Source organism: Vigna radiata, chromosome 7 (assembly GCF_000741045.1).
Source record: "Vigna radiata var. radiata cultivar VC1973A chromosome 7, Vradiata_ver6, whole genome shotgun sequence".
NCBI lineage: Eukaryota > Viridiplantae > Streptophyta > Magnoliopsida > Fabales > Fabaceae > Vigna > Vigna radiata.
This window is the reverse complement of record NC_028357.1, coordinates 30,659,077-30,673,412: the sequence shown is the minus strand read 5'-3', so window position 1 is coordinate 30,673,412 and position 14,336 is coordinate 30,659,077. Positions and strand designations below refer to the sequence as shown.

Genomic DNA, 14,336 nt, shown 5'->3' with positions numbered 1-14,336 from the left:
GGTCAACAGTAGACACGTGTCGCCACCACCATCTTTGGGAATTGCCCAAAACCTCATGGGACAAAGTTCTCATGTCCAGGACAAAATCAAATATTAATTGTTATAAATACGAAAGTGATGTTAACATTGACAGGAGTGCTGGGTTATATTGACATTCATTTTCATGATTTTATATTTATAAATATTTCCATTGGTCCCTCGTTTCTTGTGATTTGAGGTAGTCTTACACTGAGAAGAATTATTCCCCATTGTTATTATAGTCTTTTCTAATATTAACATAATATGTAATTAAATTAACTAGTTTTTTTCATAATTATAAAATTTTAATATATTTATACTTGTAAGCATTGGCTGGATCCATGAACAAATAATAGTTCTCATGAACTTCAAACCGTACGGTACACGTACCAAAACCAGTACAATAATTTTTTTAGTTTGGGTGATTTACATATCTGAGAAAAAAAATTACTTTGGTAAAAGTGAAAATGGTGTTTCTCAACGTCCTTTTCTTTTAATTTTCTACTATTTTTTTTAAGGTTTTTCTTCATTGTTGTTTCATTTTTCAAGAAAGGTTGTTATTATTTTCTTTTTTAAAATAGAGAGAAGGGTATAGTTTTTCTTACTTTTAGATAAAACACCTATGGTCAATATGTGTGGTGGATCTTAAAAAGAAAATACATTCATTAACCATTTTTCTGAAAATTAGGGAACCACTTTCTATTTTACAAATATTATCAGTTCCAAGAAGAAGAAAAAATCTATTATACAAGTAACAGACATTAATCACTGAAATAAATGAGAGAAATATCTAGATTATACAATTACATATATTACAAAAGTCAAATACTAAAATACCGGATGATAACTCAATTTTATAAGTAAATATATGGAAATATCTAATATGATTAAATATATTTAAATGCTCCGGTCAACATATTCTAAAGATTTAACTAGAATATGAAACATATTTCTTACACATTATATATATAAAGAATTTTTAGTATAATAGTAGGTCTTCGTAATATTTTATTCCATTCTATGAATGTAAGTCTCTGAGCGTGCTATGTAACTTAATTCATATGAATATTTTTTGTACAGAAACGACAAAATGAAAAGTTTGGCAATTGATTACAAGTGGAACAAAATGTATGTTCATGCTTTAGAATAATAATTGTAAGAAAGTATATATATATATATATATATATACACATGTTAGTTTTGATATTGGTAGTGTGAATTTCCTTTACATCAATAAAATCATATACACCTTAATTTACTTTGCATGTCTAAGCTATGAATTGACTTGAATTCAAGTCTTTTCAGATGAAATAAAAAGAATTAAGAGAAGAGACTTCCTTAAAAACAATTTATCAGTTTCTCTGGAAACATCTGACAAGACAGTGACCGAGATTATTTTATTTTTACTGAGAAAACTGTTAAGTCGAACCACTAATTTCAGCAAGTAATACTGAAGCATGTGCTTTTTCTTTAATTTTTTTGAAGGATGAATGTAACCCATTTTGCAAGAAATGGTAGATATGCTTTATGTGTGCGTTATCACAGTGGTAGCAACTTGAGCTGTGTCATAGGTATCTTTATTCTTGTTGAAAGAAAAAGTTATATATTCTGCATGCCAAACCATGCTTCTTCATGTGCAACATTAACTTGGGTCAATACAAGTATATATGTGTAACAAAGGAAAAGGAAAAGGAAAAGGGTAAATTTTAAGAAGCAAGTTGCCATAATATTATATCATCATCTCATCGATGTGCCTCTTCTGCCACTCCCAGTTCAATAAAGCAGGTGAACTGAATTGCAAATAAATAAACATTAAATCTAGAAAGGGTGCCAAAAAATTAGGACATAGAGACAAAAAGGGTAGTCATAAAAAAAAAAAACCATAAAATATACATAAAAAAAATAATAATACCCAGCTGAACTTTATTATTCCACATTCACCCATACATGATTGAACTAAAATTAGAGAAACAGGAGAAAAAGATATAGAGATGACAGGTGAGGGAAATTTACAACAAATTGAGGAATATGAACTTAGCTTAGCTACCTCCTCTGAAAATGATAGATGGGTTTTTAAGTATTTACATGAATTCTTGCATAAAAACATTTTGGAGTGGGTTTATTGAAAGTTGATTATTTACTGAAATTTGACACCCCCACGTCATGCTGCCATATTCGAGGGATACTTCGATCCATTCTTTCAAGGATGTAGTAGCAAGTAGCCCAAAAGCGAAAGGAACAAAGGAAAAAAGAGAAAGAAACATCAAAAAAAGAAAATTGGCCTACTTGTCTTAAAAACGTAACTTAATATGATTCCCAAAGAAAAGGCTCTTCAAGCCGAAACCCGAGTTCGCTTCCGGCTACAAGCCAAGCCGAGGAATAATGAAACTCATCAACTCCATGGCTCAAGTCCAGAGAGAGATCGGGGAGGTCCATGAATGTGTCATCCTCACTCTTCAACGACGAATTCGACGAAGAATTGGAAATGGAGCCGCCTCGGCTAAGCTCGGACTCGGCTTCATGGCTTCGAGGGCGGAAATCCAAGGCTGCGGCTTTGGCGGCGGCCACCTGGATATCCTTGGGGGAGTTCGTGGTCGGGCGGGGCAGCTCGGCGGCTAACTCGGGGAAATTGAGGAAGGCGGAGCTGCCTTTGATGGTGAGAGCCGCCACGTCGTGGGCTCGCGCCGCCATGTCCGGCGTAGGAAAAGTTCCGAGCCAAATTCTTGACTTCTTTCTGGGCTCTCTGATTTCGGACACCCATTTGCCCCATTGGCGCATGCGAACTCCTCTGTAGGTGGGGTGGTTGCCATGATTGGTGTTAACGTTGGTTTTCTTGGTTTTTTTGTCCTTGGTGTTTGTAGGTTGTTGTTGGTCTACGGAGGAAGAAGAGGAGGAGGAGGAGGAGGAGGAGGAGGTGGAGGTAGTAATGGAGAAAGAGGATGATGAAGTGGTTGGTTGAAGTTGTGTTTCCATAGGGTTTGATTCTTCCATGTCCATTATTGTTGATGGAGTTTTTGAAGGAAAACTGTTGTGAATAGAGATGTTTGAAAATAGAGGTGGGTTGAGCTGTGAACTACTAAGTACTTATAATTCTTTCCCATATTAAAGAAATGGGTCCAAGTGAAAAAGATAAACAGTTGCATTGCATTGTTTGCACTTTTCATTATCTTTCTCGCATTTTCGCGCAATACAGTATAATTAAAATCCTTCAATGGTGCTGCTGAGTTTAATTTAATTATACATGGTTAAGTCCAATCAGAGTCTTTTGCGACACTTTCGTAACCCTATTATTAGTTACTATTTGGTTTTGTTTTTAACCCTGTTTTATCTGATGCTAATTATTAAAGCTACTTTTTGTGGAATGATTTAATTTGAATTAATTTGCTGGCGGTATGTCATTTCACGGCAATCGAACGGCTGGTTTTAATCCTGGAATGCTGGGCTCTTGGATCATCATCATCATCATCATAACATAATTGATCATTATGTGGAGATTAGGTGTCACTCTGTCCGCATCTGTGTAGTTATCCTTAATCCAAAATCAAAAAGTGGAGAAAATAATACAATAAAAAATGGACCGCAATGGTCCTATTATATTCATTTCAATTTAACCACATTTTGTTTTCCCTCACAAAAGACGATATTTTTGGTACGTACCAAAGTTGGTGGACCCATCTAATTTTGTTCATCGCTAAAACAAAGCATGTCCTCAAGCTTATAATGTCCTTTATACCAGCCAAACCAAGCTTTTCAAATCAACCCAGAACAAAAACAAACAATTCATTATAGATCATTAACCAGGTTATAATACTTTTTATAAACTAATCATCGAAAAATTACTGAATTATATATGTTGTAGTTGCCTTCGTTACTTCGTTTCTCACATTCCTCCTGTAATGGTGAAGCAGGTGGCTGTGTGTGTCAGTGCTGACTGCAAATGACATCATTGAATTTCATATTCTTCCACCATTTCTCTGCTTGTAGAACATTCTCCTGCTTTTTTCTTGCTTTTTTATTTTTAATCTTTATGGACATTTTATTATTTTTAATCTGGTGTTGTTGTGTCAAATGAGCGTAGCAGGCAATTTGTTTTTTTTAATCATTTTCATAGTTAAAATTGTACTTAAATAAAGTAATAGCTAGATTAAAACCTAAATGATATTAAGGATCGATGTGCTTAAATATATCTTTCACATATCTCTATTTGAATCTAAAATGACCCTACATCATTTAATCTTATAGATTATGTGGCACTTACATCACAACACTTCCAAATCTATTGTCTAAAATAGGAATTGGTTATATATATATATATATATATATATTTTAATTTTTGGATATTTACTGAATTTATTTACTTGTATAATGAAAATGTTACCTATTTATTTTAAACAATGCATTCAAAAATTAGATAGTTATGGGTAATTGATATTAAAACATAAATAATTTAGATTATACATTTTTTAAATTATATGTAATTTAGACAACATATTTAAAAGTATAGATGATTTAGATCATTCATTTAAAAATATAAATAATTTAACTTTAAACATTTTGAATTACCATCACGTAATCTAATAATAATAAAATATTTACATAATACATCAATTATCTCGGGATAAAAACTATATGAACCAAGCCAAAATTGATTCATTGTATTTGATTAAATAAAAAAGTTGTATTCTAAATATCAATTATAATTTTTGGTCTGACACTAAACACTCAGTCTCAAAATTAGTACCAAACCAGTGTTATTATAAGTTTGATTTCCAATAAAAGAAATGTTCAGAAAAAGATATTATAGTTTATATAATTATTCCGACAATCTAAAATTGTGTAATTTGAATTCAATATTTTTCTTATTATATTGTTTTGTTTGAAAAAATATTTCACATTTTTAAGTTAAATCTTGTCAAATATATATTAAGCCTGCAACTTTGTTCGTGTGATAAATTTGGTTAAGCATGTGATGGCGGTATTAATTTAATGTATTCATTATATGATAACTGATCAATCCACCATTAAATAAATATCACGCGGTGATATTTGTCGCGATAATATAATGTTTATGTTTTCCTCTATTTATTAAAGTCTAATGTATATGTTTTCCTCTATCACACGGTGCTGTTTTCCTCTATTGCTTTATCTTAAAATTATTGGTGTCGTGTATATATCACAGCATGATGTAATGAAATCACATAAAACGTATACATAATAAATCGTTAAATATCATAGTTTATGCATCCAATTTACAATTCCATTAACTTAAACAGCACCTAATTCCTACGTCAATTTACTTGGTTAAAATCTATTATTAAGGGCCATTAAAAGAAATAATTTTTCAATTCAAAAAGATATTTTTATTAGAAAACTAATCATATCCATTTAAGCTTCATCAATTAACTCATATCTTTCACCGACTCGGGTTCCTAAAATTTTGTATTTAATTTTATGTGTGAACAACACAATGTATTTAGATTTGTTTTAATTAAATTAGTTCATTAACTACTTAATTAAATAATTTTTAATTTAAAAAAAATGACTTTTATCTTATATCTATTTCATACTAATATTTAACCTATATAAGAAATGATATTTATCCCATACTCGTATTTAAACTATCTCATACTCATATTCAATTTATATATATATATATATATATATATATATATATATATATATATATATATATATATATATATATATGGGCATCACTCTCCACAATAATACATTGTCTTTGAGACAGTTTAAAAATATTTTTCTTATTAAATAAATAATCTTCACGACTGTACTTGATTGTCATTCTTCAATTTCCGGCAATGATTAGGTGAATTGCATTAGTCATTGTTCTATTTTATCTTTATTGATGCTTTGGTTTAAAATATCATTGCATGAGTACTTATAAATGAATATTCTTATTCATAAGAAATTTAATTAATTTTTTAATTTATATTTCATTCTCTTATGCTAATAAATTAAAAGAGATAGAGATATAATTAATATACTTCCTTTATCTCTTTCTGTATGTCATATTGTGTGAGAAACGTATGTGGTTTTAATAAACAATATCTAAAATTAGTCAACATTAGAACATCATTTGTATGGTCGTAAACCTAACACAACTTTTGTGACATTGATTCTAAACATTTGGAATTCACCATTCAATAAGATAATGGAAAATGGTCAATCTTTAATTTCAATACAAAAGATAAAAAAATAAATAAAAAATTGTTAAGCTAACTATGAAAATTCTATGTCCTCACATCATACTCTTAATATTTCTAATATAATATTTTCTGTTTAAGATTTGTTTTTTTCTTATCACCAACAATTATACATTTTTTAATGAGGAATCTTCAGAAAAAAAAGTTTATAAAAGCAATATGAATGAATTTTACTAGACATAGTTTAGGTAAAGTTTAAAATGATGCATATTGATTTGATATAAAAGAAAGAGCATTAATTTGAAGTGACTTTGTTTGCTTTTGAAAAAACAAAATATGCTTAGCCTATAAAGTGTTCCTTTGTATAAAGATATTCCTGATGAAGGCGTTTGGTAGGAAAAATGTATTTAATTTCTCAAGAACTGGAGGTTGAGAAAGAATATACTTATCACGTTTAATTTGTCCTTTAAAAACTGATATTTAGGAAACTATATTTTCCTAAACCTTTTATGGCAAAGTTTTCAAAAACATTGCTATATAAGAAGTAAAAGTCTATTATTTTTAATAATGACACTATCATATTATTTAATTTATTTTTAATAAATTATTTAATGATGTAAAAAATTAAACATTTTAATTAAAATTCTCAATTTGTAGTCCATAAATCATTACAACCTCAACTATTTTCTCTCTTAGCAATCATACTTTTCAGCCAATGTTTTGATCTCAGCTTGAGCTCAGCTTATTGTTGTATTTTGAGCATCTCCATATTTTTTTGTTATTTTCCTTCATCTCGAGACATTCATTATTTTTAAGTTGTAATATCTTTTTTTAAGTTGAAAAACTTTATTATTTTAATGACTTAATTATAAAAAAGTCGTGGCGCTTTTTTTTTCGTTTGATTTTTATATATTAGGCATAAATAGTGTTCTAACAATGATATGTTATTGCAAAAGAACATTTTGCAATGTTAATATTTTTATTAATTAACAATAGACTTATTTTTATTAATTAACTGTAACGATCAAAATTATTTATTATTTTAATGTCTTTTATTGATTTTATTTTATTTTTTTCTAACTTTATAAAAGAGAGCTCTTTCTCCATTCCAAAACACATCTAAAATCAGTCTTTTTATTTTCCTCTCCACTAGTTTCATTCTCTTTTTCTATCTTGAATATAAACTCTATCAGAGTTTTTTGTTTCTTGTTAGTTTTGTAATTCTCGAATATTTTTGAGAAGTTCATGTTGTATCATGGGAGACTTGTGCAATACATCGCCAATAAATCCTTAAGAACAATGGATCTACACGTATCAGAAAATTGCAGTTTGAAATTTTGTAAGCATTGTGTAATAATAAGTATACTTTATATTAATGTGCACATGCATGTCGATCATGCTTTATTTACATTTTCCTAACATGGTAGTTAATTTGTTTATTATTTTAATTGTTTAGTTCAATGATCCAGTTATTATTATATAACGTAATCGTAAAATATTTTGTGTCCCACATGAATGAGTATATGGTCTTATTCAAATTATTTTATCTGGTCGACGAGTGGAACGTTGAAGGACAATGAGTTAGTCACAGGATTCTATAGTAATAATCATGCTAAACCTTTTATTTAGTTGCACATTCTATATGACAATAGTAATAGAAACACGTAGGTTGCTACTAACAGATACTTCACAAAGTGGACGTCACTCACCTTCTAATCTATAACCACTTTGCTTGTCTTTTATGGAAACCACTAGGCTTAAACTAAAGTTTTTCTCAAAATTTAAATCTAAAACCACACAAGCTTTTTAATTTAAACTAGATTAAGAGGAGCTTAATTTTTTAAAATTTAATAATATCAATTAACTTATCATCGTAACCGAATTAAAGTTAAATTGGATCAATAGATAATATGATTCGCAAGTGTGTAAACGTTTACTAAAATCTTATATTAAGTAATTTGAAGGAAGAAAAATTACGATATTATTATAAAAGTGAATAGTTGATTTGAATGTTTACCACTTAATAAGTTTTTGGGATATGAGAAATGTACACAATTATATATGATTGAACATTTACAGTTTTTTTAAGAAGATTGTATTAAAAGTTTGTAATTTTTGTTAAAAATTATAGTTTTCATCCTAAAATAAGTATATTGAATAATAATATTTTTATTCAATGTTCGTAAATGTAGTTATATGAGTGTTAAATCATGTTAAATATATTATCTATTTTTATTTAATTTTTTTCTCTTGTTTGTATATATATTTATGTTTAAATAGATTATTTTTGTATTGTGTGATTCTCAAACATGATATTAGATCTCAAAATTTTAATCAAGGGAGAAGATGGATTATATTATTTGACATTTTACTAGTGATAAAAAGAGGATTTTGACCGATGAGAAAAGAGGGTTATTTATTATAGATGAAATTCACCTATCATAATATATTGACCGGTGACAATTTTGTAATAAAATTAAGATATATTATGACGTATTTTAAAAAATCTATCATAATAGGTGTTGCGGTGACATTTTTGTAATAAAAATTAGGGTTAAATATGTTTTTAGTTCCTATACTTTGGGGCGATTTTGGTTTTAGTCCCTCTTTTAAACTAAGGTACAATTTAGTTCTTCAACTTTAGAAAATTCTGGTTTTAGTCATTTTTACCAAATTTTTTTAACTTTATTTACTGTTTCAAGCACGTTTCATTATAGCATTTTGATTGTTTATACTGTTTGACACATTTTTGCTTCAATGTTAACTGAGAAATGAGTTTGAAACAACAAATAAAGTTAAAAAAAATTTGGTAAAAATGACTAAAACCAGAGTTTTCTAAAATTGAACGACTAAATTGTACCTTAATTTGAAAGATGGACTAAAACCAAAATCGCTCCAAAGTATAAGGACTAAAATAATATTTAACCCTAAAAATTACATATATTATGATGGGTAAAAGGTCGCCTATCATAATAAGTTGAGCGCAGAATGAAAATCATGGGAAAAACATATTATGATAAATATTAAAACACCTATCACAATAGGTGCAAAACTCTTTCATTTCACTTCTTTCAATCTCGCCGGCCCAGAACGCACAACATTCCCCATTTCATTTCTTCCAATCTCATCGTGCACAACTTTTTTTCTCGTCCCCATTTCATTTCTTCCAATATCGTCCCGCATAACATTTTTTCTCTCGTCTCATCGCATAGCACAAAATACACTTACACATCCGAAAACCCTACACGTATTGAAATCTTCATGCCGTACGCACTCGTTGAAGTCTCATGGTTTTCTATATATCTAGTGATTCCTTTGAATCTTATAGAAAGATGACGTTAGTGTTCGCTTTTTTGTAAATATATGTAATTTAAAGTTTTTCAAAGAAAAAATTGTGATAATAAATTAGCTAATTTAGCTTTGACATATAAAAAATAATGAGTGATTTAATGTTTTATATCTATTTATTTATTTAATTTTTTTACATAAAAATATAGTTTTTCATGTATTTTGAAATGTAATTTTTATCATAATTTAATATGATTTTTTTTATATAATGTTAAATAATTAATAAACTTTGTAGGTATCGAATATAACTAAGATGTTAAAATTCACAATAATTCATAACATAAAACTCTATATCTTATAGTAAAAGTTTTATATTAGTGAACATAATGCTCTTTCAATTAAATGTGAAATGTAATTTGAAAATGCAAATAAAACAATAAATTTTTCTATTAAAATAATATAAAAAATTTCATTGCATAATTATATAAAAACAAAAACTTGGACACTTTATTGTCCTAAATCCTACACTATCCCACTTACTAGGTGCAGGACTGGATGATGTAACTGAACATTACAATACGTCAACTTTTGAAAATTGTCTTGTAGCTTGAATGGAGAAACATACTCTGTATAATAAATCTCATAAATAAATCTTTAACTCTTCTGTCTCCATCAATCCAAACATCTTTCACCAACTGAACCCAATAAGAAGCACAATTCTGGTAACAATTCTACATTCTGGATATTGAAGATTGAAAATTATAATGATGTTGTTTCTATAAGGTCAAATGCACTTTAAATAACTATTAATATATATTTTGTTTTTAATCCTTTCAATTCTTATTATTCATTCTTTTTTTATAAGATAATAGTTAATTTATTGATGATGTTTGTTGCAATTTAGATATTGTTATTGTAAATTTTTTTTACAAGTTAAATGTTAGTGGGAAGTTAAAATCATATTCTCTTTCATTTTTCTTCTAAATTTTATCATTAGAACAATTTGATAGCTTCTTGGTAATTCATTAAATGATTTACATTCCTTTGGACAATTTTTTTCCAAAAAAATTGTTTAAATGAAAAATAAAAATAAAAAAGGAAATGAACTTACCCATGTAAAATATAATATTATATAGATATAAATATAAAATTAATTTCATTTTTTTCTCTCTTTAAAAGTGTTTAAAGAAAGAGTTAGTTGCCAGTCGATGTGATCTAATGTACCTAGAAAAATTAAATTTGCACATTAAGTATTGTAATATCCAACTAGACAAATATTGCTTCTCAGGTAACAACAATGAAATTGATCAAATCGTGAATAATAACAAAGAAGTTTAAATATTGTTTAAACGTTTTTGAGAGATTAAACAATACCAATTAATAAAAAAATATTCATGTTTTATATAATTTTATATATTTGTAATTTTCTTATATAAAATTTTGCTATCCCAATATGATATTTCATATTTATTGCAACTTCAAAATAGATTTATTATTGATAAATTGAATTATAGTAAACAAGATATGATACAAGAGTATGTAATTGTTGATTAATGAATTACATGTATATGAAGATATAATAATAATAATAATAATAATAATAATAATAATAATAATAATAATAAAAAAAATAATAATAATAATAATAATAATAATAGAGTTGGGCATTTAATTTTTTATTTGGTTTTATAGTAGTATAAGAAAGACATTTTGTGTGAAGAACTCTACAAGTTCTTACTAGGTATAAGAGAACGACTATTTTTAATGTAATTTTAAGTAGAATTAATTTTTTTGTTACTTTTTTGATAGGAGAAACAAGTTCATACATTTTGCATACCACTCATAATAAACGAGGAATCTACTTACAATAACTCAATTAAATTTTTGAGCTAGATTTCCAACCAAATTTTATTTGTTTATTTTTTAAAATGAAAATAAAAAAAAGCTTAGAATACTAAGAGTTTATAAAGATAGAAGTGTAACAATATATACTAAAACTGTGTTCGATAAATAAATATTATAATAGTATCATACTTATTGTTATAATTTTTGTATTATTTATTTGCTTAACATAATAATATTTAACATTCAAAAAGGAACATTAAATGAAATTGATTAAAATAGTTAAATAATAAATTCCAAACAAAATGATTATAGTTTCAACAAAGATATAATAAAAAAATATAAAAGTTAGAGATATAATAGAAAAAAAGAATAAAAAGTTAGAGACATGGTAGAAAAGGTAAAAGGTAAAGATATGATAGTAATAATAAAAAAAAATAAAAGAAAGATGAAAGATGGAGATACCATGAAAGACTAACATGTGTTGGTCAAAAGATATATATATAGCAGATTTGGATTCATTGTTAAAAAAAAAATGATGGAAGTGATTTTGCTTTGACTGTTTGACCAACCTCTTAATAAGTGAAATAGTGATTATTGCGAATTTAATTTAATTAAAGATGAAGGAGAAAATTAAGGGACATATCATAGTTTTGGAAGATTAGAGTGTCTAATTGTACCACATAATGCAAAATATTCAGACCCCACAAACATAAATTATTCTCTTTGTGTATTGCTTCTGAATTGTGACAACCAGAAACATAAATAATTATTTTCCTAAAAAACTTTTTTTTTTGTCTTTATTAATTTCTTTCTTGTTGGAGAGTTAATTACCACAATCTAATAAATTTACATAATTAATCAATATTTGTTATTTTATTTTATTTTTCACAATTACAAAAATAATTTATTTTTAATAATTATATTATCCTTATAATGAAGTTCTAAAGTGGTTGTATTTTGTTTTTGTGAGCTATAATATAAAGTAGTTGTATAATTTTTCCCGTACCAAAATTAATTGGGTTGTGGAAGATTGGGTTCCAGAGTCCCTACCCATCAAACCAAAATGTACTTCTATCATTATTTATCAATGAGTTAAAGTGGGAATTGCCGCCAAAAAATGTTTCTTCCGGAAAATTTTGATTAATTTCGAAAGTAAAAATAATTAATATATAATATGAACTTCTACATAAAATAATATTATATAACAAAACATTTTTCATTTTTTTAATATAGACTTCATATTTTATATGATAATATTTATCATTTCAATAATTAAAATAATGTTTTTTTTTTAATTTTAAAATTGAGTTTTTTAAAGTTACTTTAAAAAACTAAAAATTATTGTAGTAATTTCAGAATGTGATCTGAGACCACCCTACTAAAAGATAGCAGTTTCAAAATACTCAAAATAACCACTAAGCATTTTAAACTTGATGCTTTCTTTTGGTTATCTGCAATCAATCAGCTATCGATGTACTTGCTTTGAAAATTCTCACACATGGAACAACTTGGCTTCTGAAAAACGTGTGTACGCTTTAGACGAAATTCATCTATATTTATTAAGTGTTCATATTTCCTTTACCTTTTCTAATTTTAATTTGATTTTATTTTCTTCAATTTACATTTATTAGTTTATGATTCAAACTTTACATTATCATAAATGTGTATCAATTGTTCGTGATGATTAAATCATACTTTTTTAATTAAAAGAACTGTATCCTAACTATGAGCTATATAATCTAACTATAAATATCAAAACTAAGATCATGACTTAAACACACAACATTTTAATCCAAATTGAAAACTAGAGTTTTCATCCTTTAATGTATGAAAAATGATATTTTGACACTAATTTTTTATACTATTTTAACACTGCACACATGTAATAAACTGTATAAAGATTTTACATTTAGAGTCAACAAAACGAGATAACCAATAATTATTATGTAATCAACTTTAAAGTGCACAAAATTCTAAGTTGTATAGATTTTTTCTATTAATATTGGTTATATTACAAAATAGTTTATATTTAATTTTATCCTATAATTAGTTTATAAAGTGAGATAGTCTTCATTTGCATAACATATATTATCAATAAAATTTTGAATTTTTTCTAACACGTTTATTATTTCACTAGTGGATAATAGATTTTTTGTGTTATATGATTTATATCACGACATTACTGTATATAATAACAAATTTTTTTAAGATTCTAAAGTAAAAAGTCTTATTTATGTCCAGTCTTATAAAATTTGACATAAATTTACATTAGATGTTACGTAAATAAATTTTTTATATTTGATAATAAGAAGTTTGACGTAAAGAAGATTTTAAAATATTGTGTATGATTTATTTTTCTTCTATGAAAATTTATGCATGTGACTTCTTTTTTCTTGAGATGATTGTGTATGGTGGATGCTTCGTTGGTAATCAAAATAGTTTTTTTCTTTATTTTTTTTATAATGGTTTCTTATACAAACAATTCTATCTAATTGTATTTGTATATTGAGATTAACTTTCCAAACTTGTATTTTGTTCACATTGAAAGCGTACCTATTTTTTAAAATTAAAAACTGGGTTTTGAATGTGATTATGGATGTTTCGTGATGGTTTCGATTGTATTAGTGATTCTGTATGCCAAATGCGTCATTAAGATATATAGTTGTATATTTCTATTGTATATTTCATAGTGGTTGTTGTAATTATCTTTTTATTAAAAAAAAAGCAACAAACATTTATATAAGATATTAAGTGTTTGAGATAAATTTATGTATCTTGCATGGATATAATATCAACGTAAAATATCTAAAAAAACACTTAATGTTTTTAATAAACTTAAAATAATTATAATATTATATGATAAAGTCATTTGGGTTGAAGATGAAATTGGTGTTAATGTATATTATATTTTAATATTATTTTTTCAACATAATAATTGTAGTGAATTAAAATGATAATTTATTATTTTATAAAAGAAAGTCTTTAATACTACTTTAGTTCTTATTTTTCACAAGTTTGTTT

At 26.5% G+C, this 14,336-nt stretch overlaps 1 protein-coding gene across 1 annotated transcript; it reads right to left on the bottom strand.

The window, feature by feature from the left end:
• Positions 1-1,602: 1,602 nt before the first annotated feature.
• LOC106767743 (ethylene-responsive transcription factor ERF039) lies at positions 1,603-3,168 on the bottom strand. The gene has a single exon (XM_014652691.2). The coding sequence runs from the start codon at positions 3,013-3,015 to the stop codon at positions 2,323-2,325; it is 693 nt and encodes a 230-aa protein (XP_014508177.1). The 5' UTR covers positions 3,016-3,168; the 3' UTR covers positions 1,603-2,322.
• Between the last annotated feature and the right edge of the window lie 11,168 nt (positions 3,169-14,336).